The sequence below is a fragment of the Narcine bancroftii genome, chromosome 4, assembly GCF_036971445.1.
Source record: "Narcine bancroftii isolate sNarBan1 chromosome 4, sNarBan1.hap1, whole genome shotgun sequence".
In the NCBI taxonomy this organism is placed as follows: domain Eukaryota; kingdom Metazoa; phylum Chordata; class Chondrichthyes; order Torpediniformes; family Narcinidae; genus Narcine; species Narcine bancroftii.
This window is the reverse complement of record NC_091472.1, coordinates 32425177-32451058: the sequence shown is the minus strand read 5'-3', so window position 1 is coordinate 32451058 and position 25882 is coordinate 32425177. Positions and strand designations below refer to the sequence as shown.

Here is a 25882-nt window from a genome sequence, read left to right as displayed (position 1 = left end):
TTGTTGCCTGTCTAGGTCATAACACTATAATATCACAAAGTATAAATTGAATTAATTTAAAACTTTGTGCTATGCTTTTCTATGTAAGTATTAAGATGTTAGTGGGTTAAAAGATAATGCTGCTGAACTTAGCAAATGCTGAAAATTGTAAAATTGTTTTCAATCATTTAGATGCAATTGGAACAGAATAGTAGAGCACCAAAATTCACACTTTGACCCACAATATTGCTGCCAACCATTATGCAAATTTAAACTTAATCCATAGGCCTGTAAATGATCCATATCCCTCGATTATCTGCATGTTCATGACCCTAACTACATCTTAAATGTTGATATTGTTTCTCTTCTCATGGCACACATTCCAGGAACCTACGACTCTCTGTGTAAACACTTTCCTTGCAAATTTCCTTTAAACATTCCTGCTTCTCATCTTAAAATGATGCCGCAGGAAAAAGACACAGTAATTGACATTATCACTTTGCTAAAAAGACTAACTACTCTATCTATGCTTCTCATTATTTTATATACTTCAGTCACCCCTCAGCCTCTGGCACTCCGGAGAAAACAATCCAAGTATGTCCAATCTATCCTTATTTTTAATACTTTCCAATTCAGGCAAAATCCTGGTATTTTTTTTCACGTTCTCACTCCAAAGCCTCCACATCTTTCCTGCAATGTGGTGCCCAGAGCTGCACACGATAATCCAAATGGGGCCTAACCAACAGTTGCAAAAGAACTTTCCAACTTATATACTCAATGCCCCAATGAATAAAGACAAGCATGTCATGTGCTTTCTTTAGCACCCTATTTACTTTGTTTCCACTTTCAGGAAGTATGGCCTTGCAAACCCTTCAAGTGCTTTAATGTTGGCAAAGTTATTTAATTTATTCTATAATTTTCAGATGATGAAAAATTATATAGAATGCCATAGTATTTACTTTACTTGGATAAATTATAACTGAACTAGGTGGAAAAAATATGAAAAGATAAGAATTAGAAGCAGGAGTAAGCTACCTTCCTACTATTCAAGAAGATCATCTTCTAATATGTGTGACCTGTTCTAGAATTCAAGGACTTTTGGAAGACAAATCAGTGCCAATCATTTAGTTACTATACTTATCCCATAAACCAGCACTTGGCCTGTGGCCTTCTATGCCTTTGCAATTCAAGTATTTGTCCAGATATTTCTCTGAAATGTTGTGAGAGTAAAGTACTTCCCTCCACCAGCCACTCAGGCAGTACATTCCAGATTCTACCCCTTAACCTATACTTATTCCTTCATGTTTTAGGTATCTTATGATGAAAGATTTCTCACTAACTACTTTATTGATGTTCCTTTGTAAGGTCCTCCACTCTAGGGAAAACAGACACCCATCTTACTGAGGCATTCCATCCCAGACAGCATCATGGTGAATCACTTCTTCACCCTTCCCACTACAATTTTGTGTTTCGCATAATATGACAACCAGAACTGCACACAGAATGACCTAACCATTATTTTATAAAGCTATTTGACAATTTCCTGCACTTTAATTCTGTGTCCCAGCAGCCTTTACTGGTTTATCTATCAGCTTTGGGACCATCTGTATTCTTGGAGTTGTACACTGACGTTCTCTTCCCCTCAATGCTCCCTTTACACTACCATTCATTGTTAGATTCAGATCAGATTTCAGATTGATTGTCAGAGTACATACATGACATCGCATACAACCCTGAGATTCTTTTTCCTGTGGCATGCAAGAATTATGACTAATAGGTAATGCAAAACAAAACTATACACAGCGTAAATGTAAACAAGTGAAAGAACTGTAATAGATGATGATCTAAACAAACTGACTTCAATACAGAGAGAATAAAAAGTGAAAATAAAGTTCACAAGTAAGAGTCCTCAAGTGAGTCTCTGATTGAGTTTGTCATTGAGGAGTCTGATAAATCTTTCAAGTTTCACTGATTCATATGTTTTGGGAGAGCCCAAATTTAGACAGATTTTGGAAAGACATTTTCCAAGCGTCATCAACAATTTTTAAGATTAATTTCTTTGTTTCAATTTTCACATGAGCCAGATATACTTCTATCTGCATCTCTGGAGAAATTTTTAGACTTTACCATGTTGTTAGTGTTATGGACCCAGAGGACCCCAAAACCCAGCAGCAATAGAAATTCACCAAGACAAATGGTTACTTAAACAAAAGTTATTTTTAATTTTCTTTAAACATAAAAACAGGATCAAACTTTAACTTAACTTAACCTAACTTAACACCCTTCTAATTCTAAGCGCACGGGTATGTAATGTGTATATAAGTTCAGAATTTGATTCACAGTCCAAAATTATTTCTCACTCCTTCAAGTTCACTGGTATCAGGCAACTCTTGTACTGTACACAAAATATAACATTTATGAATCTTCAACAGGCTTTGGTGCTTGAAAGGTAAATGGCTATTGCTCAGGAAGGTTTTTGTCGGTTGTCAGAGAGAGACTTGTTGCTTGTTGGACACAAATTGATTCCTTCTGATCAGCCGCTTCAGTGTCTTGCTGAAGAAACTTGCCCCTTTAGGGTTTTACAGATGATAACCTCTTTCTTTCAGGTCACCACAGAATTCCTTTTTGTTTCTCTTATTTCAAGAGAAATATTAGGCAGTCAGTCCTCTCCTCTTGTGTGGACCACAAGGGTTTTGACCAGCCTGAACTAAGCACTCACAACCCATCTTCAAAATGGTGTTTTTCCACAAGCTTGCCAGGTTGTCATGTTACAGCCCCAGCTGCTGCTGCTGAACTGTAGAACTGATCTCTCTCTCACACACGTGCACACACACACACACACACACACACACACACACACACACACACACACACACACACACACACACACACACACACACACACACACACACACACACACACACACACCGCACGATCCTCTTAGAACTCATTCAGACAGACTGCAGCACTGGACCCAATCTTCTGAGTCAGTTCATCTGTTGCTTTTCAAAACAATAACCCATTACTCCACAGCATGTCTAATTAAAACCTACTTGTGAAGCCTTTATAGGCATTCTTCAAAGTTTTTGCAAAGGCACTTGGAACCTGGACTCTCTGGCTTAAGCCAAGTTCTGGCATTTTAAATGAGATCTGTGTTGTGAAGTGTTTGTGTTTGTTTTTGACTTTCACTAAAAAAACCCACAATTTATCTCCCAAAAACTAATGTATACATAATATAAAATATAAGATAATCTGTCACAATAGGCTTATGAGCAATTTTATTAAAATGGAAAGATGACTCTTCCCTACCCATACACAGTGGTTATATGATATAATGTCCTATTTAAGATTGGAAAAAATTAAATACAATAGTAAAGATATTGTATTAAAAAAGGTTTCAATTTACAAAGACATGTTTTTTTTAAACTTGCAGCTCTGGGTTCTGCAAGGCTGAGAACCTGCTTGTGTTTTAGAATCAGCAGACATAAGCTAAATTCCACCAAGGGGCCAGAGATGCTGTTATCTGACGAAAGGACATCTGTGTACCAAGAACATTTAATTTTCCTGCTTGTTTTGGTCACAGACTGTCAGAGGCCTAGCCTTGATGCAAAATAAACCATTGTATTCAAAGTGATAAGCTGAAAATTATGTTATTCATTAGAAGTCTAGCATGCTAGCTTGCTTGCTTATCTTTCTTGCTGTGCTGGGAAGAGGTGCTTGGGTAAGCAGTTTTTTGGTAATATAAGCCATGGTCCCGCTCCTGAAGTTTGAGACTCTCCGAGAGGTGGCAACATCTCTCAGAAGAAGAAGAACTTCTGGAGTCCAGCCAACGCCCTGGTCAGGGGAGGTGGAGAAGCTGCTACCGGCACCCTGACAACCTACTATAAGTGCAGTCGTTGCCTCGCTTTGGCAGTTGGGACCAGTCCAAGCGTTGATAAGTATAGTTGGGAAGGGCTTGCATATTGTAGTGTGAAATCAGCTTTTGAATTTGTAATAAACATTTGTATAAACTGAACTGCTCTCGGTGTGTGTGTCTATTTTCTTTCAGTAGTTCAAACACTGTGACCAATCTAAAACGAACAAAATGAGAGGTATAAGTTTACCCAAGACAGACCCATTCATAGAATAATATCACGATTGGAAGAATTAAGAATCTGATTTTTCTGTATATTTTGTATCCAATGTCTGAAGGTCACCGTTCGATCCATAATTTCCTTTTATATATATACAAGGTAACCTTGATTAGAGGGAGGGGATAGATTAGATTTAGTTTTTAAATTTTTTTGTTTGTTTTTTTTTTCTTTTCTTTTTTTATCTGGCTTAGCTTGACAAATATGGGTTATCATAGATTCATTTAATTACTTGTTTCTTAAGTGGATTAAGGAACTGTCGATATAATTCCATCAATATTTGTCTTTTTTGTTATATGCTTTCCTTAAAAAAATGTGTTTGTAAGTTTATATTTTAAACTCAATAAAAATATTTTAAAAAGAAATGAGGAGTCTGATGGTGGAGGGGAACCTCTTTCCTGATGGCAGCAGTGAGAACAGAGCATGTGTGTCGGGTGTTGTGCATCTTTGATAATTGCTGCTAATCTCTGACAGCAGCATTCTCTGTAGATGTTCTTAATAGTGGGGAGGGTTTTGCCTTTGATGTCCTGGGCTGTGTCCACTACCTTTTGGAGGGCTTTATGCTCAGGGCTGTTGATTAGACATCTTTATTGTAATAACTGTTCACATACATTCCCAATCCAACTCATACATATCTTTATTTTGTTTTAACATCCTCCTGCCAGAACACTTTTATATATAATTTAGTTCATGAAAGACCCTCAGATCTGCAACTAACCCTTTCTCATAACACCGCATCACACCTAAAGTAACTTTCTTGTTGATTCCTCAACATAATGATTTAAAAAGCTATTTCTTCTGCACTTCCATGAATTTGTCCTCTGGTGTATTGCTTCTAATTTGATTTGCCTAGTCTATCTGTGTTTGCAGTACTACGCTTGTTATATAGACCAATACAACTTCTGCATTGCTACTATTGTTTGGTGGGGTTGGAGTGGTGGAGGGGGGGGGGGGGCGGTCTCCAATGTTTTCTTTTCCTTGCAGTTGTTCACCAAACTGATCTGACTCTGGTTTTCTGAGCAGATTCTTTTTATCCAACTCTTTAAAGTTAAGTCTCTCCTGTCTCTTCCATTTTGCTAATCCCTTCTGAAAATTAAGTGTAAATAAATATATATTTCCTATTCTTGAACATTTTGCAGCTGTGTATCTGCATTGACTATTGGCCTTTCATTTATTTTTGTTTCTGTTATTAACTCTTTTTCTTTTTTCTTTGGCTTGGCTTCGTGGACGAAGATTTATGGAGGGGGTAAAAAAGTCCACGTCAGCTGCAGGCTCGTTTGTGGCTGACAAGTCCGATGCGGGACAGGCAGACACGGTTGCAGCGGTTGCAGGGGAAAATTGGTTGGTTGGGGTTGGGTGTTGGGTTTTTCCTCCTTTGCCTTTTGCCAGAGAGGTGGGCTCTGCGGTCTTCTTCAAAGGAGGTTGCTGCCCGCCAAACTGTGAGGCGCCAAGATGCACGGTTTGAGGCGTTATCAGCCCACTGGCGGTGGTCAATGTGGCAGGCACCAAGAGATTTCTTTAGGCAGTCCTTGTACCTTTTCTTTGGTGCACCTCTGTCACGGTGGCCAGTGGAGAGCTCGCCATATAACACGATCTTGGGAAGGCGATGGTCCTCCATTCTGGAGACGTGACCCATCCAGCGCAGCTGGATCTTCAGCAGCGTGGACTCGATGCTGTCGACCTCTGCCATCTCGAGTACTTCGACGTTAGGGATGAAAGCGCTCCAATGGATGTTGAGGATGGAGCGGAGACAATGCTGGTGGAAGCGCTCTAGGAGCCGTAGGTGGTGCCGGTAGAGGACCCATGATTCGGAGCCGAACAGGAGTGTCATATTAACTCTTTTACCTAATTGCAAATGCCCTGAACATGCAGATAAAGAGCTTCCAGTTTTATCCTTATCCCATTTTTCATGATGTAATTCTGATAGGTATATAATTATATTTTCTTGCATGGTCCTTCCTGTCAAACTTAATTTATCAGACACATTTTGCTAACCTGCACTTTCATTTTGTCATTCCTCTGAAAGTGGTTTCCCAAGTATTAGAACTTGATGAATCAGCTTTCCTGAGAGTAAACTTGGTGATGATGTTTTATTAATAACTATTAATAATATAACATCTTACTTAAATCAAAACTTAACCCCAGCTATGCACAAATATATATGTATGTATGGATTACCCAAACTATTGTAGCTCAGGCACAATTCTGGAAAGTCAATTCAAAGTTCAGTCTTAAAAATTTTGTGTTGAAACCCAGAACCTTAAACTGATGTTCAGAAGTAATTATGAAGCAGGTGAGACACTGAATCATCAGACTTCTTGAAACACACAAATTCTTGTCGAGTTGCTTTCAGAGAAACTTTCCTTCATATGAATAAATTGTCACAACTCCCCTCTTGTGTAGGGGTTATGGAACTTGTGACTTCCATGAACCCAGGCATGGGTCAAATCAAATGACAATCATAATGATTATGATCCAAATACAGGACTGATCCTGTTTTCTTTACCCTGCCGTGGGTCAATCAAAAATGATCAGAGTAGATCACTGCTTTCCTCTGACAAGGAGTAACAGCAGAAGTCACTCCAATTCTGTCTTTCCAGATGATTTTCTGGTGAACTAAATGTCACTTTTTCAAGTGTTTTAATCACATGACTTGCCTGATCAATGCTGGCTTTCAGTTTCAATTTCCCAAAAGCCTAAGTCATAAGCAGATAGCCTTCTCTTTGAACAAATGTCTTAATGAGTAAACATCTATAGTTATAGTCTTGACAATAATGCTGTTTACAGCTTTGAATTAGGTGCCAGGCTGTCTGTTTAAAATGTGTTATCTATGAGTGTCTTTCCTGGTTCAAATCCCCTAAGTAATGACTTAAAAAACCCCATAAAAAATAAAGATTAAAAAAAAAGCCTGCAACAGTGTCCATTCGAAGCAAATGTATATAACCAAGGTTTTGGACCTGAACCCTATGAAGAAGGGCTCAGGCCTGAAATATTGGTTATATGACCTTTGCTTCCTATGGTTACTGTGTGACCTGCTGAGTTTCTCCAGAACTTTTGAGTATTGCACATGAAAGATGACAGTACCATTTAAACACATCATTATTGAGTCATAGAGAGAAACAGTACAGAAATAGGCTGTTCAGTCCACTAAGTCTGTAATGACTACCAAACACCCATTTACATTAATCCTACATTAATTGCACATGTTCATTTAGATTCTATCACATATATGCTTACTTGGGCCAATTAACCTAACAGCCTGCATGTCTTTTGGGGTGTGGGAGGAAATTGGAACATTTGTAAAAAACCCATATGGTCTCAGGAAGAATATATAAAACTCCACATAATCAGCACACGAGGGCTAGATTGAATCTAGGACTCTGGCACTGTGATGCAGTAGCTCTAATAGCTGCGCAACTATGCTGCTCTAGTTGAGATGACTGTGCAGGTGTAGAGAATCTTGAATCCAGGAACATAGTCATCTACAATTATCCAAACATGATGAGAGGGAATAGGAATATCAGCTAAATGAATATCTTCAGCAACGTTAGCACTTTTTGTTTAGAAATGAGTTGACAGTACAACTTTGTAGTTCCTACACTATTAGCCCACCTCACTGACAAAAGGCAAAGGAGGAAACACCCAACCCTAACCAACCAATTTTCCCCTGCAACCGCTGCAACCGTGTCTGCCTGTCCCGCATCGGACTTGTTAGCCACAAACGAGCCTGCAGCTGACGTGGACATTTACCCCCCTCCATAAATCTTCGTCCGCGAAGCCAAGCCAAAGAGGCCAAACAACATCCAATGAAGGGTTTTCAACATGAAATATGAACTCTTTATCTTTTCCAACAGATTCTGCCTAAGTGTTTTGACATTTTCTGTTTTACCTTCAAATTTCCAACATATGCCATTTTAAAAAATTTGTTGGTAGCTTCATCCAGTTTGCAATTCACATTCTGAACAACACAAGTCGGTTGATAAGCACAGTCAGACCACAAAATGGGGAAACCTTAGTCATTTGGAACTGATCAGCTCTTTGTCACACAGCACTAAAAGAAGAAAAACCTTACAAAAGGGAAGATATGAGGCAAGGCTAATAGCATTCATCGTAGTACTTGAAGGATCGAAGTTTAAAGATAATAATCTGTTATATTCAATCTTCAATTTAAAATAAATACTTCAGCCTTATTATAGCTCTGGTAGGCATATCTATCGGTATTACAATGATCACTGGAAAATATATTTTTATATATATCAGCAAGATTAAAGAACAATCTGAACATAAGTGAATAAATAATTTTTCATGTACTACAAAAATTGGGGCTATGCCTTGAACCAGAATGTTCGAAAGTTTGAAATTAATTAGTTGTTAAAAACATCCAGTTTCATTGATTTTATTTGCAATATATATTGCCTGTCCTTTTGATTAACTGAAATCGTTTTTCGAACCTTGGTTCCTTCCCGTGGTTAGACTTCCCAGTGGAGCAAAAGATCATGAGATTCCTTATCAACATTCATTTCACAGGATGATGTTTGTGAAGATACTCTTTCTATTTGAAGTGTGTTTTGTGACCGAGCTAAATTGACAGTGATTTATCACACTGTTATAGTACATTAGGTATTCTTAACGGTGGACTGCAGAGCCAAATAATAGTAGAAATCTTGATAAAAATGTATTTAATTCCTCTGAATAAAATCAGGCTTAATGGAGACGACTCCATTAAAAAAGTTTAGTTCAAATTACATTTGATTTTTTTCTGCTCATTTTGTTTGGCAATCATTTATTAGCATTCTCAACTTGAATTAAGATGACTATCCTTTATTTTTATTTCTAATATGCATTTGGACAACTTGAATTTGCACGGTGCTCCTCACATGAAGTAACCTCCAAGTATTTAATTGAAAGAAGATGTCAATCTAATGAAAGAACATTGTGACAGAAATATATAGATATGTTTTTGGGAGATAAATTGGGAAATGGATAGTGGAGAAATTTGTGCAAGGATTTGATCATGAGAATTTAAGACTTCCAAAAACTCTTTTAGGTAGGAACTGATCTAATTTTTGCTGTTAAGTAGAGGAAGAGGTTTTGGGGTTGTACGTGTTAATGATTGCTTTGATAGAAACAGTTCAAGATGCTAAAGTGGAATTGGCCTTATCAAGAGTGTACAATAAATAGCCATTGCTGACTTTGTCATGAGCATTGAATTTTTTTCAGCATTTTCTCTGGTCCTGATGGTTGGGAAGATCAAATTTCAGATTTATTGCCAGAGTACATGCATGACATCACATACAATGCTGAGATTCCTTTTTCCAGCCGGTGCGGAAGAATTACCACTAAGTTGTAGTGCGATTAAAAAGTTGAGCCCCCTGATGAACGAATGACATTGTTGCATGCCTCGATGACAACCACAAGCAAAAGTCACGGGCACCAATTTTGTTGAGATCTGGAATGAATTTGTATGTTCTCTCCTTCCTTGGAGAGTATGCTATTCTGCACCCTTGAATGCACCATTGAAGTTATTAGAAAATTAAATGAGTGATCCATGGGCTTTTTCCTTTATTCACTGGTTTAATTCTCAGTGTGCTGTTGGGTTGAACTTAGTTACAGATCATGAAAAAGTTTCTAATATTTCAACTGCTTCTATGTCTTCACAGAAGCTTTACACCATGTTTAAATGTTAACTCATAAGCTTGTATGTATCTGCTCTGTAGGGGACAGAGGATGGGCATGTTTTTTTTTAAAGGAACAATGGACAGATTTTTAATTTTGTGGAAATACCTGGCTATTTTGTATTTTTAACATATATAACAATGTGTGTGTTTATACTAAGGACACCTCGCCTCACCGCGATTTTTTGTCCCTCGCATCATCGCGCATTTTAGGACTACCCGAACTGTTTCTACCGAGCAATGAATATGCAGTGATGCAGGGCGATGCGAGGTAATGCGAGAAATGCGAGGTGATGCAGGGCGATGCGAGGTGACCAGGAAGTCCGATGAGCAATTGAAAACCCCGGGTGAAAAATCGCGATTTCCAGTGAGTCACCCACGGTGTTTCCACTGCAAAGTCGTCCCTCGCATCACCCCGCATCGGCCACCTCAAAAGTAGGACGCCGGAGCACCTCGAATCGCCGCACATCGGCCACAACCGGATGTGTTTACAGTGCGGCCAGGTTCGAGGTGTCACCACGCATCACCGTGCTTCACCTCGCATTACCTCGCATCACCGCGCTTTTCCCGGCTCAGTAGAAACACCCCCATATATAGCCATATAACAACTACAGTATAGAAACAGGCCATATCAGCCCTTCTAGTCCGCACCAATTTAAGTGAAACTCCACTAGTTTCACCTACCCACTCCTTGCCCATAATTCTCCAACCCCTCACATCCATGTACTCATTCAACCTCTCCCCTTAAATGACAAAATTGACCCTGCTGCAACCACCTCTTCCAGAAGGTGATTCCACTCAGCCACCACTCTCTGAGTGAAGAAGCTTCCTCTATGTTACTAAACATATTGTATAGTTTCTCATTGTTATGTAAATGTCATGTTCATTTATTTCCTTATTTATAAAACACCTTGGGCCTGAGAAGGCTTGAAGTGAAAATCAACAATAATGTTCTTAAAATCTTTTATTTATTGTTTGCATTTATACAGGTATCCATCGAAGTTACAGCACCCCATCTTCTCTTTCATCACCAGGGGAACACAAACGAAAGAATTCTTCAAGCAGGTAACAGTCAATACTGAAAATTTCTTAATAACATATAGAATGGTACTGATTATTGGTTTTTCCATTGTGTGACTGTCTCAGTTTTGGCTGATGTTTGATATATTTTGTCCAACAGTAAACAATATTCTGCACTGATCTTATTATCTTGTGCTCTATTACTTGTGCACAAAATTATATTTGTAGAATAAGGGTGAGTTTGAGGAAAACAATGAATATTTTTGGATAAAAGTAAATAGTGTGGAAAATAGTTACTGTTTCAGGTTCAAAAAACAATTCAGCAGATCAAGTAGACATCTGTCTAAATGACATATGAGTGTGGTACTGAGTCGAGAATATTGTTGAAGAGCAGTCAGAATGTTGGAGGAAGAAGATTAGGAGAAGGACTCACAAAACTAGTTGAAGAGGTGAACGACTCTTACCTTGACAATAATTCTCAATGGAGAAGTAGAATAGAGACAAGAGTCTAGAGATGCCAGAATCTGGTTACTTGATGAATTCCTCCAGCAATTCGTTCTTTGCTCCAGATCACAAAAATCTTCCTTTCTCACCTTTCCAGTTTGGATTCTTTTGATCTGTTGTCATTTTCTCCAAACACCTGAAACCAGTAACCAATTTGCCTTTGGGTTGTTTCTGAATCCATTGTTGCAAAACTATGGATCTATCTTGCCAGATGAAGCCAATTTGGAGAAATTGGAAGAACTTATTTCTCAATAATTGTGCAGGAGCAACATTCCTAAACCCACATGCATGGGATAAAATGTATCTGGAAGCTAATATTTTCATCGGCAGTGGCTACAGAGATCAGTCACTTCCTGTAGCCAGAACTCCAGTGAATGTCCTTGCTTGGACTGCTCTCCAGTAGAAATTAAAGCTTCTAGCCCATTGGAGGCGGCAACAATAGGTGACTGCTACATTTTACATCATACTGCTGGCAAGATGGTAGTGAATTTCATCTCCTTCTCCTTGAGTGGAAAGTAAAAGAGAAGATACACACAGATTTTCTTGGCATGCTTCTCAGGCATGAAGGAAATATTAGGCTACATTCTGACTGGTAAAAGAGCACAATATTAGGCTACATGACTTGTTTGTTAGTAGAAAAGGCTGTTATTTTCTGAGTAAGGAAATAAAAATAAAATGTCTCGTAGCTTGCGCCATGCATCAGGGAAGCATGTATGACTAGTTCATTCTTAGGCAGTACATTGTGTCCATTTTATTCCATCCATTACATCAGGCTAACAGATGTTTCTTGAGGATAAGGGATTTCCTCTTTATCCTTACATCCTCACTTCTACTTCTACCTGGAAATCATATTTGACATTTCATATCTCATATTTTATTATTCATGTCATTTGGTCATTGGGTCTATGCTGTCTCTCAGAGTATTCCAACAAATGTCACTATCTTGTTTATTTCCCTATAATTTATTCTCTCTTACATGTCTATCCACTCCTTCTTTCTGCCACCAACTTACACTAGGAACCACTTACAGTGGCCAGTTAACCTATCAGCATTGGGATGAGGCAGGAAATCAGAGCACATTGTCACAGAGAAAATACAAAACTCTTCACAGAGAGCATAAGGTCATAATGCAATGAAATTCTTGCTTGCTGCAGCTGGATGGCTATGTAAATCATACTAACAAACATTAAGTATAAATCATATTAACACAATGCACCACGCAAGAAAGAAAATTATATTAAATATAAAAGGAGTGCAAAAAATACGTGTGCAGATAGGATTAAGGTTCATGAATCTGATAGTTGTGAAAAAAATCTGTTCTTGATCCTAGAGGTGCCATCCAAGGATGAAAAATGACATTACAACATAGGTGTGGGCAACTTGAGTTTTCTACACCACAGATTTTCAAATGCAAACTATACCCATGATGAGAATGAGAGAATATTACCTTGTGGTATTGATCTTTTTTATCTCATGAAGATTGAGGATCAGTCTATAGCTATGTCTATTTTGCAATTTAAATGTCAGTCATACCATCTCAAAACAGTTCCTGATTCGTAATTCAGTGATCAATCCATCAATACCCAGTGATTTACTCCTCATATATCTTGTGTGAGATTGCATGGTGAATTTCCACAATCTCTTTCACTGGATCTACTGCCTCTCTTTGTCATGTTTTACCTCCACCTGGTTTTACCCATTTCACATGGGCCCCTGTCCTACCCCTCCCACCCTGTCCTTTTTATACTGGCTTCTCCTCCATTTCTCCAATCTTGATAAAGGGTTTCAGTTCTTTTTCTCCCACTGATCTGCCTGATTTGCTGATTTCCTGTGTTTAGATTTTGATTCTGGCATCTGTTGTCTTCCATTTGCCTCTTTTTGATTTTATTCCCTTATTTTCATGTTTCTTATATTGTACTTCATGAAATGTTTTTGAAAGTCCATATAAATCACAGCTTCTCCATTTAGAATTTCAATTCTATTATGATTTTTTTTCAAGTTAATTCAAAACCTGTTGATTGATTTACTTTGCTTTAAATGCTTTTTTTTTCTGCCGCAGTATAAATAATCAAAGTTTATCCATACTTAAGTTTATTTTTCCTGCAAAATCAAATATGTTGGTTGCATTTTCGCTCCTCTGGGGTTGATGTTGGGGCATGCAGTGCTGAATCTGGTGAGGTTAGTGTTTCTTGTAATTGAAATTAATTATGTCTTCTCAGCTATTGTTATCTATTAACATCATATCACATCTAATATATATTTGTGCACGTATTTCAGTTTGTTTGTCTGTTCTCCATGCACATCAATATGAAGCACTCTGGAAATATCCAAGAAGGTTCAGTAGGGGTAACATTTGATGCTGAATATCATGACCACATTGAATTTAACCTTTATGGTCATATGAAGTTCAAAAGTTCAAAAAAGTTTGGACGTGCAGCAGGGACCCCTCAATTAGTTACAGTTCTGTGCATCAATGTACATTCAGAATAAAAACAAGTGGCCAAACCCAATTCAATCTGGGCCCAAAAAAGCGATGCAACTTTGGCAGAAGCTCTTCACAAGCCCGTGGAGTTGGACAAAGAGAGAGCAACAGATAGCAGAGGAAAATCAGTCTCGCCTCATTGCTGATGCTTCCAGATAAACAAGGAGCAGGAAGTAGGAAACAGAACAGCAACGGTGTTCTGTCGCAGTGTTCAGGCATCCAGAAAGGTGAGGGGCAGACAATGGAAAACAGAACAGCAACACTAGACTTCCAGGCAAGCAAGGAGCAGGCAACAGGAAACAGAACAGCAGCGATACACCTGTCTCAGTGCTCAGGCCTCCAGACAGGCAAGGGGCAGGTAGTTGGAAACAGAACAGCAACACCAGGCCTGTCTCAGTGCTCAGGCCTATGTTGGATTTTCACGTGTTGGAAGCTCAAACAGTCTTTGTGTAAATGCTCCAGGTGGAAAACTAAGAAAATTGTTTATTATGAAGCATTTAGCTGAGAATTGCCTCTGTTTTACCAGAAGTGATCTTTGTTTGAACCATGTATCTCTGTTACAAAGAATATAAATGTGTTTGAAAAAATATATTTATGCAGAATTACCATGAAGTTTTTTGGGTATTTTGTTTCAGCCTTGTAGTCAACAACTGAGTGTTTTATTTTCCGGGCAATGCCGTGTAACCTGCTAGTTTATAAATATATTTTAAAAGAATATTTTTGCATTATATTTAGCTAATCAATTTCTTTCCATTTAATCAAACTGGTCATAAAGTTAATGTTTACTGGCAACTACAGAAATCCTACTAAATTTGATAATTTCGCTGTTAATTAATTCATAGGCTGCATTTGGCAACTTTCTTGAATGTACTACCTTGTAAAAACCAATAGACCCACTAATGTGTGGATTTTCATTGTTAAAATCATGAACAATAAACACATTTTGGGAACATGCTGTACAGCACAAAAAAAGTGTTTTCAGAGAGCAGTTCCTAGCTGTAACTTAATATTTGTTGAACTTGATTTCCACTAATTTCTTGTCTGACATTTTATCTTGTGCCCTGCCGAATTGTTGACCTTTGATAAAATCCATTCCATGAATACACATGATTTAATGGTACAGACTTGACTTATGAAATCTGACTTTTCAAAATTCTCCATATATTTTTAAAGCATTTTACAAACCTAATAATAAAAATAAAATGTTTTTATATACAGTGTTTTTATATATATTTAAAAAAAATATATAGGTTGTATTTGATGATCATTCATTGAAATTATAGCAACTGTTTGTGGAATGTTATGATATGGGTAGTTGCAGAAAATGGATGGTTCTGATTTCTGGGGATGGAACTCTTACACATCCTGGTGACTTACTGGATTTAATTTTGAAGAGAATTTAACTTTTACATTTAACTTCAGTTTTGAATCATAGATTTCTTTTCATAAAGTGAAATGTTTATAAAAGTGTTCACACTCAGGAGATAGCAATGGTTATGATTTTACACAGTGTACATTAGACAGTCTCCAATGTGCTGAAGATACAAATTTGGCAGCAGAATTTGTGTAGAGAGAGGGTTGGAATACAATTTAGGAATTCATTGAATCTAGAGTTATCAAAGAAATGGCTGAGATTTTCAGAGGTAAAGTGGGTTGAAGGGAAGTGGTGAAGAGTTATGGTGGAAATGGATGAAATTTTAATAATAAAAATTTGCATTCATGGCACCGGACCACACAAAGAATTGAAGGTCAGTTTTCTGAGCATAGAGCAGGAATTTTACAATGTTTTAGATTATGTTTTAAGCACCAAATAAGTTACTTTTAATATTTATATTTTAAATTTTGATGAATGGATTAATTATGCCATTGAATTTTCATAAAGTAGCTTATTAATGATTGTGACAATATGATGCATACTGTAATATGCTAAATCTAGCCTATCCACCAATTAGTACTGAAAATGTCAAATAAAATTAGCTGCCTGGAGTTACAATGTTTTGCTGGATGCATGAAAATTCAATTATTTCAGAATTATTCAATTGAAAATCAATCTTGTATAAGAGAAACATGATAAGTATTGTTCTGTGTAAGTCAGAAAATTTAATGGGCATTTCCCAACAGAAGTCACTTTGAAATCCACACCTATATTTGGTACCCATGTAATTATGTCATTCTCTGTGCAATACCTCTTTGGGGCATTGTATTGTATTGGATGAGTGCCCCAGGTTATCAGTCATTTTCAGGACAACATGGACTTATTCTCATTCCACTGATCAGTGAGTCCAGCAATATATTGAAAATACCTACCTGCACCTTTGAAACTCCCTTGTTAATTGTGGACTCCAAAATCCCATGAGTTTCCAAGCTGGTCCATAAATTTTCAGTCCACCAACCCCACAATCTTTTGCCCAGACCTTGTAATCCATCAAATCTCTGATTTTACCTTCTAGTATCTTCATTCTTCTATCCTCTAATTCCTCCATCTGTTCTCTAATTCCCTATTCCTTGTTTTCCAGCGCCTGAACTCCAAACTCCAAACTTTTGTAATGCTAAAACAAAGAAAAACTGCTAGTTTTTTGCATTTGTTAATATAGGTGTCTGTGGAATTGAGTCATGGCAGTTGCTTAGTGGTGATAAAATATGAGATAGCAAAAAGATCCATTTTACAGATAATAAAAAAAGGAAGAAAGGAAATATAGAACGATGAATAGAAGTACAAGTAAGAAAAATATCATTAATAGATGAATTTGTTAAAAATAATTGACTTTCTGACTGCAGGAATATAATAGGAATTGTGGTTTCATGCCATATACTACAAGGATGAAAATCCATGCAGATTAATTATACAGAGTATTTTTCTTACATTGTAAATGCCAATTACAGATGCCTTAAATACATTGGAGAATAAAAATATTTCCAAAGGCTATTTACACCTGCTGGTGTATTTGTATCTTGACTTTTGCTTGCACTGGTATTCTCAATATTAATATTTGGTATATTTTTCCATTAACTTTGAGTTTCCTGCTTCCAGAGTGAGGAAAATAATAGATGATTATTAGTTATAAGGTTTACATGAAGTGCAGAAGCTGGATGCTCATTTGGAAGATAAATGGATGCTCATTTGGAAGATAAATGCTAATATTGCCAATTACCATTCTCTGTGCTCTAAGCTCTAGGTATTTTCTTAAAACTTTAAACATTCATATTCTCTGATATTATTAACTTTTAGTTATAACTCTTCTTGTTAATAATTGATTGAGTTGGAAGCCAAGGTTTCTGTATTTGCATCAGATATATTAGAGTGATTAATGCAGGGTACAACTGTGTGTTATTTACAAGGCTCTCCATGATGTTTGGGACCAAGACACTTTTTCCTTTATTTTCCCCTATGCTCCACAGTTTTAAATTTGTCATCAAACATTTCACATGCAATTAAGGAGCACATTCCAGATTTATTCACAGTTATTTATATACATTTTGTTTTGACCATGTAGAAACTACAGCATTTTTTATAAATAGTCCCCTCATTTCAGGGCAGCGAAATGTTTTGGACATTTGGCTTCACAAGTGTTTGTGAGTACTCGGGTACATGTAATTGCTTCATTGGTGATAGTATCAGAGAGCTCGGCTTGCTTCTAATCTTTTGATCACCTTTGGAATCTGTAATTTCCATTTTTCAACATGAGGACCAGATTTGTGCCAATGAAAGTCAACATTATTAGGTTGAAAAGCCAGAATAAAATTGTAACAGACATTGCCTAAATGTTAGGATTACTAAAATCAACAGTTTGAAACACCATTGAGAAGAAATATGTTACTGGTGAGCTCAGTAATTGCAAGGGGACTGGTATTCCAAGGAAGACCTCCACTATTGATGAAAGATTTCTCATCATAATGAAGAAAAATTCCCAAACATACGTCGACAGATCAGAAACACTCTTCAGGAGGCAGGTGTGGATCTGTCAATGGCCACTGTCGGCACAAGTCTTCAGAAGCTACACTGCAAGATGACCAGTTAACAGTTTGCCAAGAAGTAGTTAAAAGAGCCTGCATAAAAGATCATATGGACAGGTGAGATCAAGATGAACTTGTATCAGAGTGATGGCACGAGCTAAGTGTGGAGGCATAAAGGAGCTGCCCAAGATCAAAAGCACACCCTTTGCCATGGTTTGCATGTTGTGTAGCCTCTGTATTTTTGTTCATGAAATCTTCTGCAGATCATAATGATTGACAGATCCACACCTGCCTCCTGAAGAATGTTTCTGATCTGTTGGACAGGTGTTATTTCTTCACTGTGATACAAATTCTTCTGTCATCAATAGGGCGGAGGTCTTCCTTGGTGTACCAGTCCCTTTCCAATTAATGAGCTCATCAGTATGCTCTTTCTTCTTAATGATTTTCCAAACTGTTGATTTTGATAATCCTAAGGTTTAGGCGATGTCTCTTACAGTTTTATTCTTGTTTTTCAGCCTCATAATGGCTTCTTTGACTTTCATTGGCACAACTCTGGTCCTCATGTTGAAGAATGGCCACTATAGACTCCAGGGGTAATCAAAAGTTTAGCAGCAAGCCAAGCTCTCTTATTCCTGCACCAATTAAACCATTACACATACCTGAGTACTCACAAACACCTGTGAATCCAAATAATGTCCCCAACATTTTGGCGCCCTGAAAAGAGGGGATTATGTATAAAAAGTACTGTAATATTAATATTGAATCATGGGTGTAAAGGGTGGGGCCAGTACTGCGCGCACTGCACTCCACCTAAAAGCTCCTTTGCGCAGGCCCGAGGACAGGTCCACGTCCTCCCCCTCCACGTCCTCCCCCTCCACGTCCTCCCCCTCCACGTCCTCCCCCTCCACGTCCTCCCCCTCCACGTCCTCCCCCTCAAAAGATGCTCACAAACTCAAGCTAGCATGCTGGAACATCAGAACCATGCTAGACAAGACTGACAGCCACCGACCTGAACGTCGGTCTGCCCTCATTGCACATGAACTCCTCAGACTTGACATCGACATAGCCGCTCTCAGTGAAGTCCGCCTGGCAGATGTAGGCAGCCTCCGAGAACGCGGCGCGGGCTACACACTCTACTGGTCTGGCAAGCCTTCGGATGAACGACGCCTATCTGGTGTAGGCTTCATGGTCAAGAGCTTCATTGCCTCCAAACTCGAAAACCTTCCGACAGGCCTCTCGGACCGAATCATGTCCATGCGACTCCCACTTCAAAACAAGCGTCACATCACCCTCATCAGTGTCTATGCTCCAACCCTCCAGGCGGAACCAGCAGAAAAGAACAAGTTCTACACCGACCTGCGCAACCTCATCCAACGTACCCCTACAGCCGACAAGGTTGTCATCCTGGGCGACTTCAACGCTCGTGTCGGCAAAGACTCAGAAACCTGGCCAGGAATCCTGGGCAAGCATGGCGTCGGCAAGTGCAACGACAATGGGCGCCTCCTGTTGGAGCTCTGCGCAGAACAGCGGCTTGTCATTACAAACACCCTTTTTCAGCAGAGGGACAGCCTTAAGACCACCTGGATGCATCCCCGATCCAAACACTGGCACCTCCTGGACTACATCCTGGTGCGAGAAAGTGACAAACAAGATGTGCTCCACACCAGGGTCATGCCTAGCGCGGAATGCCACACTGACCACCAGCTGGTTCGCTGCAAGCTCAACCTTCACTTCAAGCCAAAGCCCAGGAACAATAAAGCCCCCAGAAAGAGGTTCAATGTTGGAAAACTGCAGTCAGACGAAGCGAGAGGAAACTTCCAGGCAAACCTCAAAGCAAAGCTCGACGTTGCAACCCGCCTCACGGACCCGTCCCCTGAAACCCTCTGGGATCAGTTGAAGGCTACCATACTGCAATCCACTGAAGAGGTACTGGGCTTCTCCTCCAGGAAAAACAAGGACTGGTTTGACGAAAACAGCCAGGAAATCCAGGAGCTGCTGGCAAAGAAGCGAGCTGCCCACCAGGCTCACCTTACAAAGCCGTCCTGTCCAGAGAAGAAACAAGCCTTCCGTCGCGCATGCAGCCATCTTCAGCGCAAACTCCGGGAGATCCAAAATGAGTGGTGGACTAGCCTCGCCAAACGAACACAGCTCAGCGCGGACATTGGCGACTTCAGGGGTTTCTACGAGGCTCTAAAGGCTGTGTACGGCCCCTCACCCCAAGTCCAAAGCCCGCTGCGCAGCTCAGACGGCAAAGTCCTCCTCAGCGACAAGATCTCCATCCTCAACCGATGGTCAGAACACTTCCAATCTCTTTTCAGTACCAACCGCTCAGTCCAAGATTCCGCCCTGCTCCAGCTCCCTCAACAGCCCCTAAGGCTAGAGCTGGATGAGGTTCCCACCCTGGATGAGACATATAAGGCAATCGAACAACTGAAAAGTGGCAAAGCAGCAGGTATGGATGGAATCCCCCCAGAAGTCTGGAAGGCTGGCGGCAAAACTCTGCATGCCAAACTGCATGAGTTTTTCAAGCTTTGTTGGGACCAAGGTAAACTGCCTCAGGATCTTCGTGATGCCACCATCATCACCCTGTACAAAAACAAAGGCGAGAAATCAGACTGCTCAAACTACAGGGGAATCACGTTGCTCTCCATTGCAGGCAAAATCTTCGCTAGGATTCTACTAAATAGAATAATACCTAGTGTCGCTGAGAATATTCTCCCAGAATCACAGTGCGGCTTTCGCGCAAACAGAGGAACCACTGACATGGTCTTTGCCCTCAGACAGCTCCAAGAAAAGTGCAGAGAACAAAACAAAGGACTCTACATCACCTTTGTTGACCTCACCAAAGCCTTCGACACCGTGAGCAGGAAAGGGCTTTGGCAAATACTAGAGCGCATCGGATGTCCCCCAAAGTTCCTCAACATGATTATCCAACTGCACGAAAACCAACAAGGTCGGGTCAGATACAGCAATGAGCTCTCTGAACCCTTCTCCATTAACAATGGCGTGAAGCAAGGCTGTGTTCTCGCACCAACCCTCTTTTCAATCTTCTTCAGCATGATGCTGAACCAAGCCATGAAAGACCCCAACAATGAAGACGCTGTTTACATCCGGTACCGCACGGATGGCAGTCTCTTCAATCTGAGGCGCCTGCAAGCTCACACCAAGACACAAGAGAAACTTGTCCGTGAACTACTCTTTGCAGATGATGCCGCTTTAGTTGCCCATTCAGAGCCAGCTCTTCAGCGCTTGACGTCCTGCTTTGCGGAAACTGCCAAAATGTTTGGCCTGGAAGTCAGCCTGAAGAAAACTGAGGTCCTCCATCAGCCAGCTCCCCACCATGACTACCAGCCCCCCCACATCTCCATCGGGCACACAAAACTCAAAACGGTCAACCAGTTTACCTATCTCGGCTGCACCATTTCATCAGATGCAAGGATCGACAATGAGATAGACAACAGACTCGCCAAGGCAAATAGCACCTTTGGAAGACTACACAAAAGAGTCTGGAAAAACAACCAACTGAAAAACCTCACAAAGATAAGCGTATACAGAGCCGTTGTCATACCCACACTCCTGTTCGGCTCCGAATCATGGGTCCTCTACCGGCACCACCTACGGCTCCTAGAACGCTTCCACCAGCGTTGTCTCCGCTCCATCCTCAACATCCATTGGAGCGCTCACACCCCTAACGTCGAGGTACTCGAGATGGCAGAGGTCGACAGCATCGAGTCCACGCTGCTGAAGATCCAGCTGCGCTGGATGGGTCACGTCTCCAGAATGGAGGACCATCGCCTTCCCAAGATCGTATTATATGGCGAGCTCTCCACTGGCCACCGTGACAGAGGTGCACCAAAGAAAAGGTACAAGGACTGCCTAAAGAAATCTCTTGGTGCCTGCCACATTGACCACCGCCAGTGGGCTGATAACGCCTCAAACCGTGCATCTTGGCGCCTCACAGTTTGGCGGGCAGCAGCCTCCTTTGAAGAAGACCGCAGAGCCCACCTCACTGACAAAAGGCAAAGGAGGAAAAACCCAACACCCAACCCCAACCAACCAATTTTCCCTTGCAACCGCTGTAATCGTGTCTGCCTGTCCCGCATCGGACTGGTCAGCCACAAACGAGCCTGCAGCTGACGTGGACTTTTTACCCCCTCCATAAATCTTCGTCCGCGAAGCCAAGCCAAAGAAGACTGTAATTTCTACATGGTCAACAGAAAATATATACAAATCACTTTTTTTTGGAATATTTTATTTTCCATTTTCCATAAATACAATCTTTAAACTTTTATATATGTCAAACATCTGGAATGTGCACTTCAATTGCATGTGTATTGTTTGATTACAAATTTAAAAGTGTGGAGCACAGGGGCAAATAAAGAAAAAATATTGTATATTCCAACCATTATGGAAGGCACTGTTTATTAAAATCTTGATGAGAATATAGGTGGCATGGTTAGGGATGGAACTAAAATTAGTGGCATTTTGGACAAAAAGCAAGGTTTTCTAAGATTACAATGGGATCTTGACTAACTGAGCCAGTTTGCTAGGGAATAGCAGATGGAGCTTAGATGTTGTATTTTGGTAAGTCAAACCAGGGTAGCACATACATTGAATGGCAAGGCTCTGGAGAATGTGATAGAGCAGAGATACAGATACATAGTTCCCTGAAAGTGGCAACGTAGATGTTCAGATTTATGAAGTATATATTTACGTTCTTGACTTCATTGGTCAGGGATTAAGTTCAGGAGTTGAGATGTCAGCTTACAAAGATGTTAGAGGGGCCACATTTGGAATACTGCGTGCATTTATAGTCACCTTGCTACAGGAAGGATATCATTAAACTGGAAAAGCTGCAAAAAGTCATGAGGATGTTACCAGGACTGGAGGTCTTGAGTTATAAGGAGAGGGTAGATAGGCTGGGACTCTTTTCCATGGAGCATCAGAGGCTCAGGGTGACTTTGTTGAGGTATACAAAAAAATGAGGGGTACAGATAAAGTGAACAGTCACAGTCTTTTTATGAGGGTAGGAGGATTTAAAACTATAGGGCATTGGTTTAAGGTTAGGGGAGAAAGATTTAAAAGGGATGGCTTGGAATTTCTCAAATATGTACTGGAAAGTTTTCTAAATCAATATGTTGAGGTACCAGTGAGAGAGGATGCAGTACTTGATCTCCTATTAGGGAACCAGGCAGGTCAGGTGGCAGAAATATGTTTAGGCGAGCATTTTGGGAGCAAGTGACCATAATGTCATTAGTTTCAAGTTAATTGTGGATAAGGATAGGTCTGGTCCTCGAGTTGAGATTCTAAATTGGAGAGGCCAATTTTGTGGAAATGAGAAAGGAGTTGATTGGAATTAGCTGATTTCTGGCAAGGATGTGTCTAGCAAGAGGAAAGCCTTCAAAGGTGAAATATTGAGGGTTCAGAGTTTGCAGGTTCCTACCAGGATTAAAGGCAAAATTAACAAGAATAGGGAACCTTGGTTATTAAGGGATATTGGTGATCTGATTAAGAAGAGGAGAGAGGTGTATAACTGGTATAAGCAACAAAGAACAAATGAGGTACTTGTAGAGTATAGAAAATGTAAGAGAATACTAAAGAAGGAAATCAGGAAGGCAAAAAGAAGGCATGAGAGTGCTTTGCCAGATAATGTGATGGTAAATCCAAAAGGCTTCTAAGTATATTAAGAGTAAGAGGATAATAAGGAACAAAATTGGTCCCCTAAAGAATCAGAGTGATCAACGATGTGTGGAGTCTCACAAAATGGGGGAGATCTTAAATAGTTTTTTCATCAGTATTTACTCAGGAAATTGGCATAGTGCATGTGGATGGAAGGGAAACAAAGTGGAGTGTCATGAAACATGGAGATTAAGGAGGAGGAGGTGATTGCTGCCTTACAGCGAACAAATGGAGGCAAATCCCCTGGCCTGGATATAATATTCCCTCAGACCTTGAGGGAGATGTATTGAAATTGCAGGGTCCTTGATGGATGTATTCAAAATGTCCTTAGCCATGGAGGGCGCCAGAGGATTGGAGAGTAGCTCATGTTGTCCCACTGTTTAAAAAAAGGCTCCAAAAGTAAACCAGGTAACTATAGGCCAGTGACCCTGATGTCAGTAGTAGGTAAATTACTGGAAGGAGTTCTGAGAGATAGGATATATAGGAATTTGGACAGACATGGACTGATTAAGGACAGTCAGCATGGCTTTGTGCAAGGTAGGTCATGTTTAACAAATCTTGTAGAGTTTTTTGAGGAAGTTACCAAGATGGTAGATGAATGAAAGGCTGTGGATGTTGTCTACATGGACTTTAGTAAGGCCTTTGACAAGGTCCCACATGGCAGTTTACTTCAGAAGGTTAAGACACTAGGTATCCATAGAGTGGTTGCAAACCAGATTCGAAATTGGCTGAATGGGAGAAAACAGAGAGTGGTAATGGATGGTTCCTTCTCAGACTGGAGGCCTGTAATTAGTGGTGTGCCTCAGGGATATGTATTGGGACCATGATTGCTTGTTGTCTATATCAATTATCTGGATAATAATGTGGTAAATTGAATCAGCTGATGACTCCAAGATAGGAGGTATTGTGGACAGTGAAGAAAACTTTCAAAGCTTGCAGAGGGATCTGGACCAACTGGGAAAATGGGCCAGACAATGGATGATAGAGTTTAATGCAGACAAGTGTGAGGTATTGCATTTTGGAAGGGCAAACCAAGGAAGGACATACACTGTAAAATGTAGGACACCGAAGAGTGCAGAAGAGCAAAGAAACCTGGGGATACAGGTACATTGTTCCCTGAAGGTGGTGTTGCAGGTGAACAGGGTTGTAAAGAAAGCTTTTGGCATCTTAGTCTTTATAAATCAAAGTACTGAGTATAGGAGTTGGGATGTTATGTTGAAATTATTTAAGACATTGGGGAAGCCAAATTTGGGTTATTATGTGCAGTTCTGGTCACCTAGCTACAGGAAAGATATCAATAAGATTGAAAGATAGCAGAGAAGATTTGCTAAGATGTTGAGTTACAGGGAAAGATTAAACAGGTTAGGACTATACTCCTTGGAATGAAGAAGAATAAAGGGAGATTTGATAGAGCTTTACAATATTCTGAGGGGTATAGACAGAGTAAATGGAAATAGGCTCCTTCCTCAGATTATGAGAGATAAATACAAGAGGACATGGATTTAGTGTGAAAGAGGAAAGGTTTAGGGAGAACATTAGGGTAAAGTTCTTCACTCAGAGAGTGGGGGGGAGTGTGGAATCTGATGTGGTGGATGCAAACTCGATCTTGAGTTTTAAGAATAAATTGGAAAGATACATGGATGGGAGACGTCTAGAGGGTTATGGAATGGTCAACACAGACTAGAGGGGCTGAATGGGCTGTTTTCTGTGCTGTAGTGTTCATTGGATCTGAGGGGCAATGTTTTCACACTGAGTCCTGAGGGTAAAGCTGCCAGATGAAATGGTAGGGGCAAGTATTATAATAACAACATTGGGATCTCTTCTGGGGAAGGTCTGATCTCTACAAAAAGAATGGGCTGCACCTGAACTGGAGAGGGACCAATATCCTGGCAGGGAGATTTGCTGGAGCTGTTGGGAAGGGTTTAACCTAGTTTGGCAGAAAGGTGGGAATCAGAATGTGACTGCAGAGATTAGGATAGAAGGGAACCAGGATGTTAGGGCTGAGAAAGAATAAATCAGAAAAAAGTCAAAAAGAATGTGCAGCAAGATGACAAAACGAACAGGCAGGTGAAAAGTCCAGATAAATTGCTGTGTGCTATAGAAATACAGCAAAATCTGCAACAGATACTAGTCTAAGGGGTCTGTACCTAAATGCACGTAGCATTAGAAATAAAGCGGATGACGTTGTTGTACAGCTACAGATTAAAATATATGACATTGTGGCCATCACCAAGACATGGCTTAATGATGGATGTGATTGCGAGCTGAATGTCCAGTGTGTAGGAAAGGTAGGCAGGTAGGTAGAGAGGGTGACATGGCCCTAAAACAAGGAGTCAGAAGTGGTAGAATCCTTATGTGTTTAGTTAATAAATAGCAAGGGTAAAAGGACCCTACTAGCAGTTATATACAGGCCCCTAAACAGCAGCCAGGAAGTGGGCTATGAGTTACAGCTGGAAAAA

General features: G+C 40.0%; 1 protein-coding gene across 9 annotated transcripts in view; it reads left to right on the top strand.

Annotated features, from left to right (window-relative positions):
• Positions 1–25882, top strand: part of LOC138760434 (CAP-Gly domain-containing linker protein 4) — a 396307-nt gene that overhangs the window by 310623 nt on the left and 59802 nt on the right. For all 9 annotated transcript variants that reach the window (XR_011355597.1, XM_069931024.1, XM_069931023.1 and 6 more), the window contains one exon: positions 10774–10849. Coding sequence is in view for 8 of the 9 variants with exons in the window: in XM_069931024.1 (XP_069787125.1) it covers positions 10774–10849 (76 nt within the window). In the remaining variant the exon portion in view is untranslated. The remainder of the gene's footprint in view (positions 1–10773; positions 10850–25882) is intronic.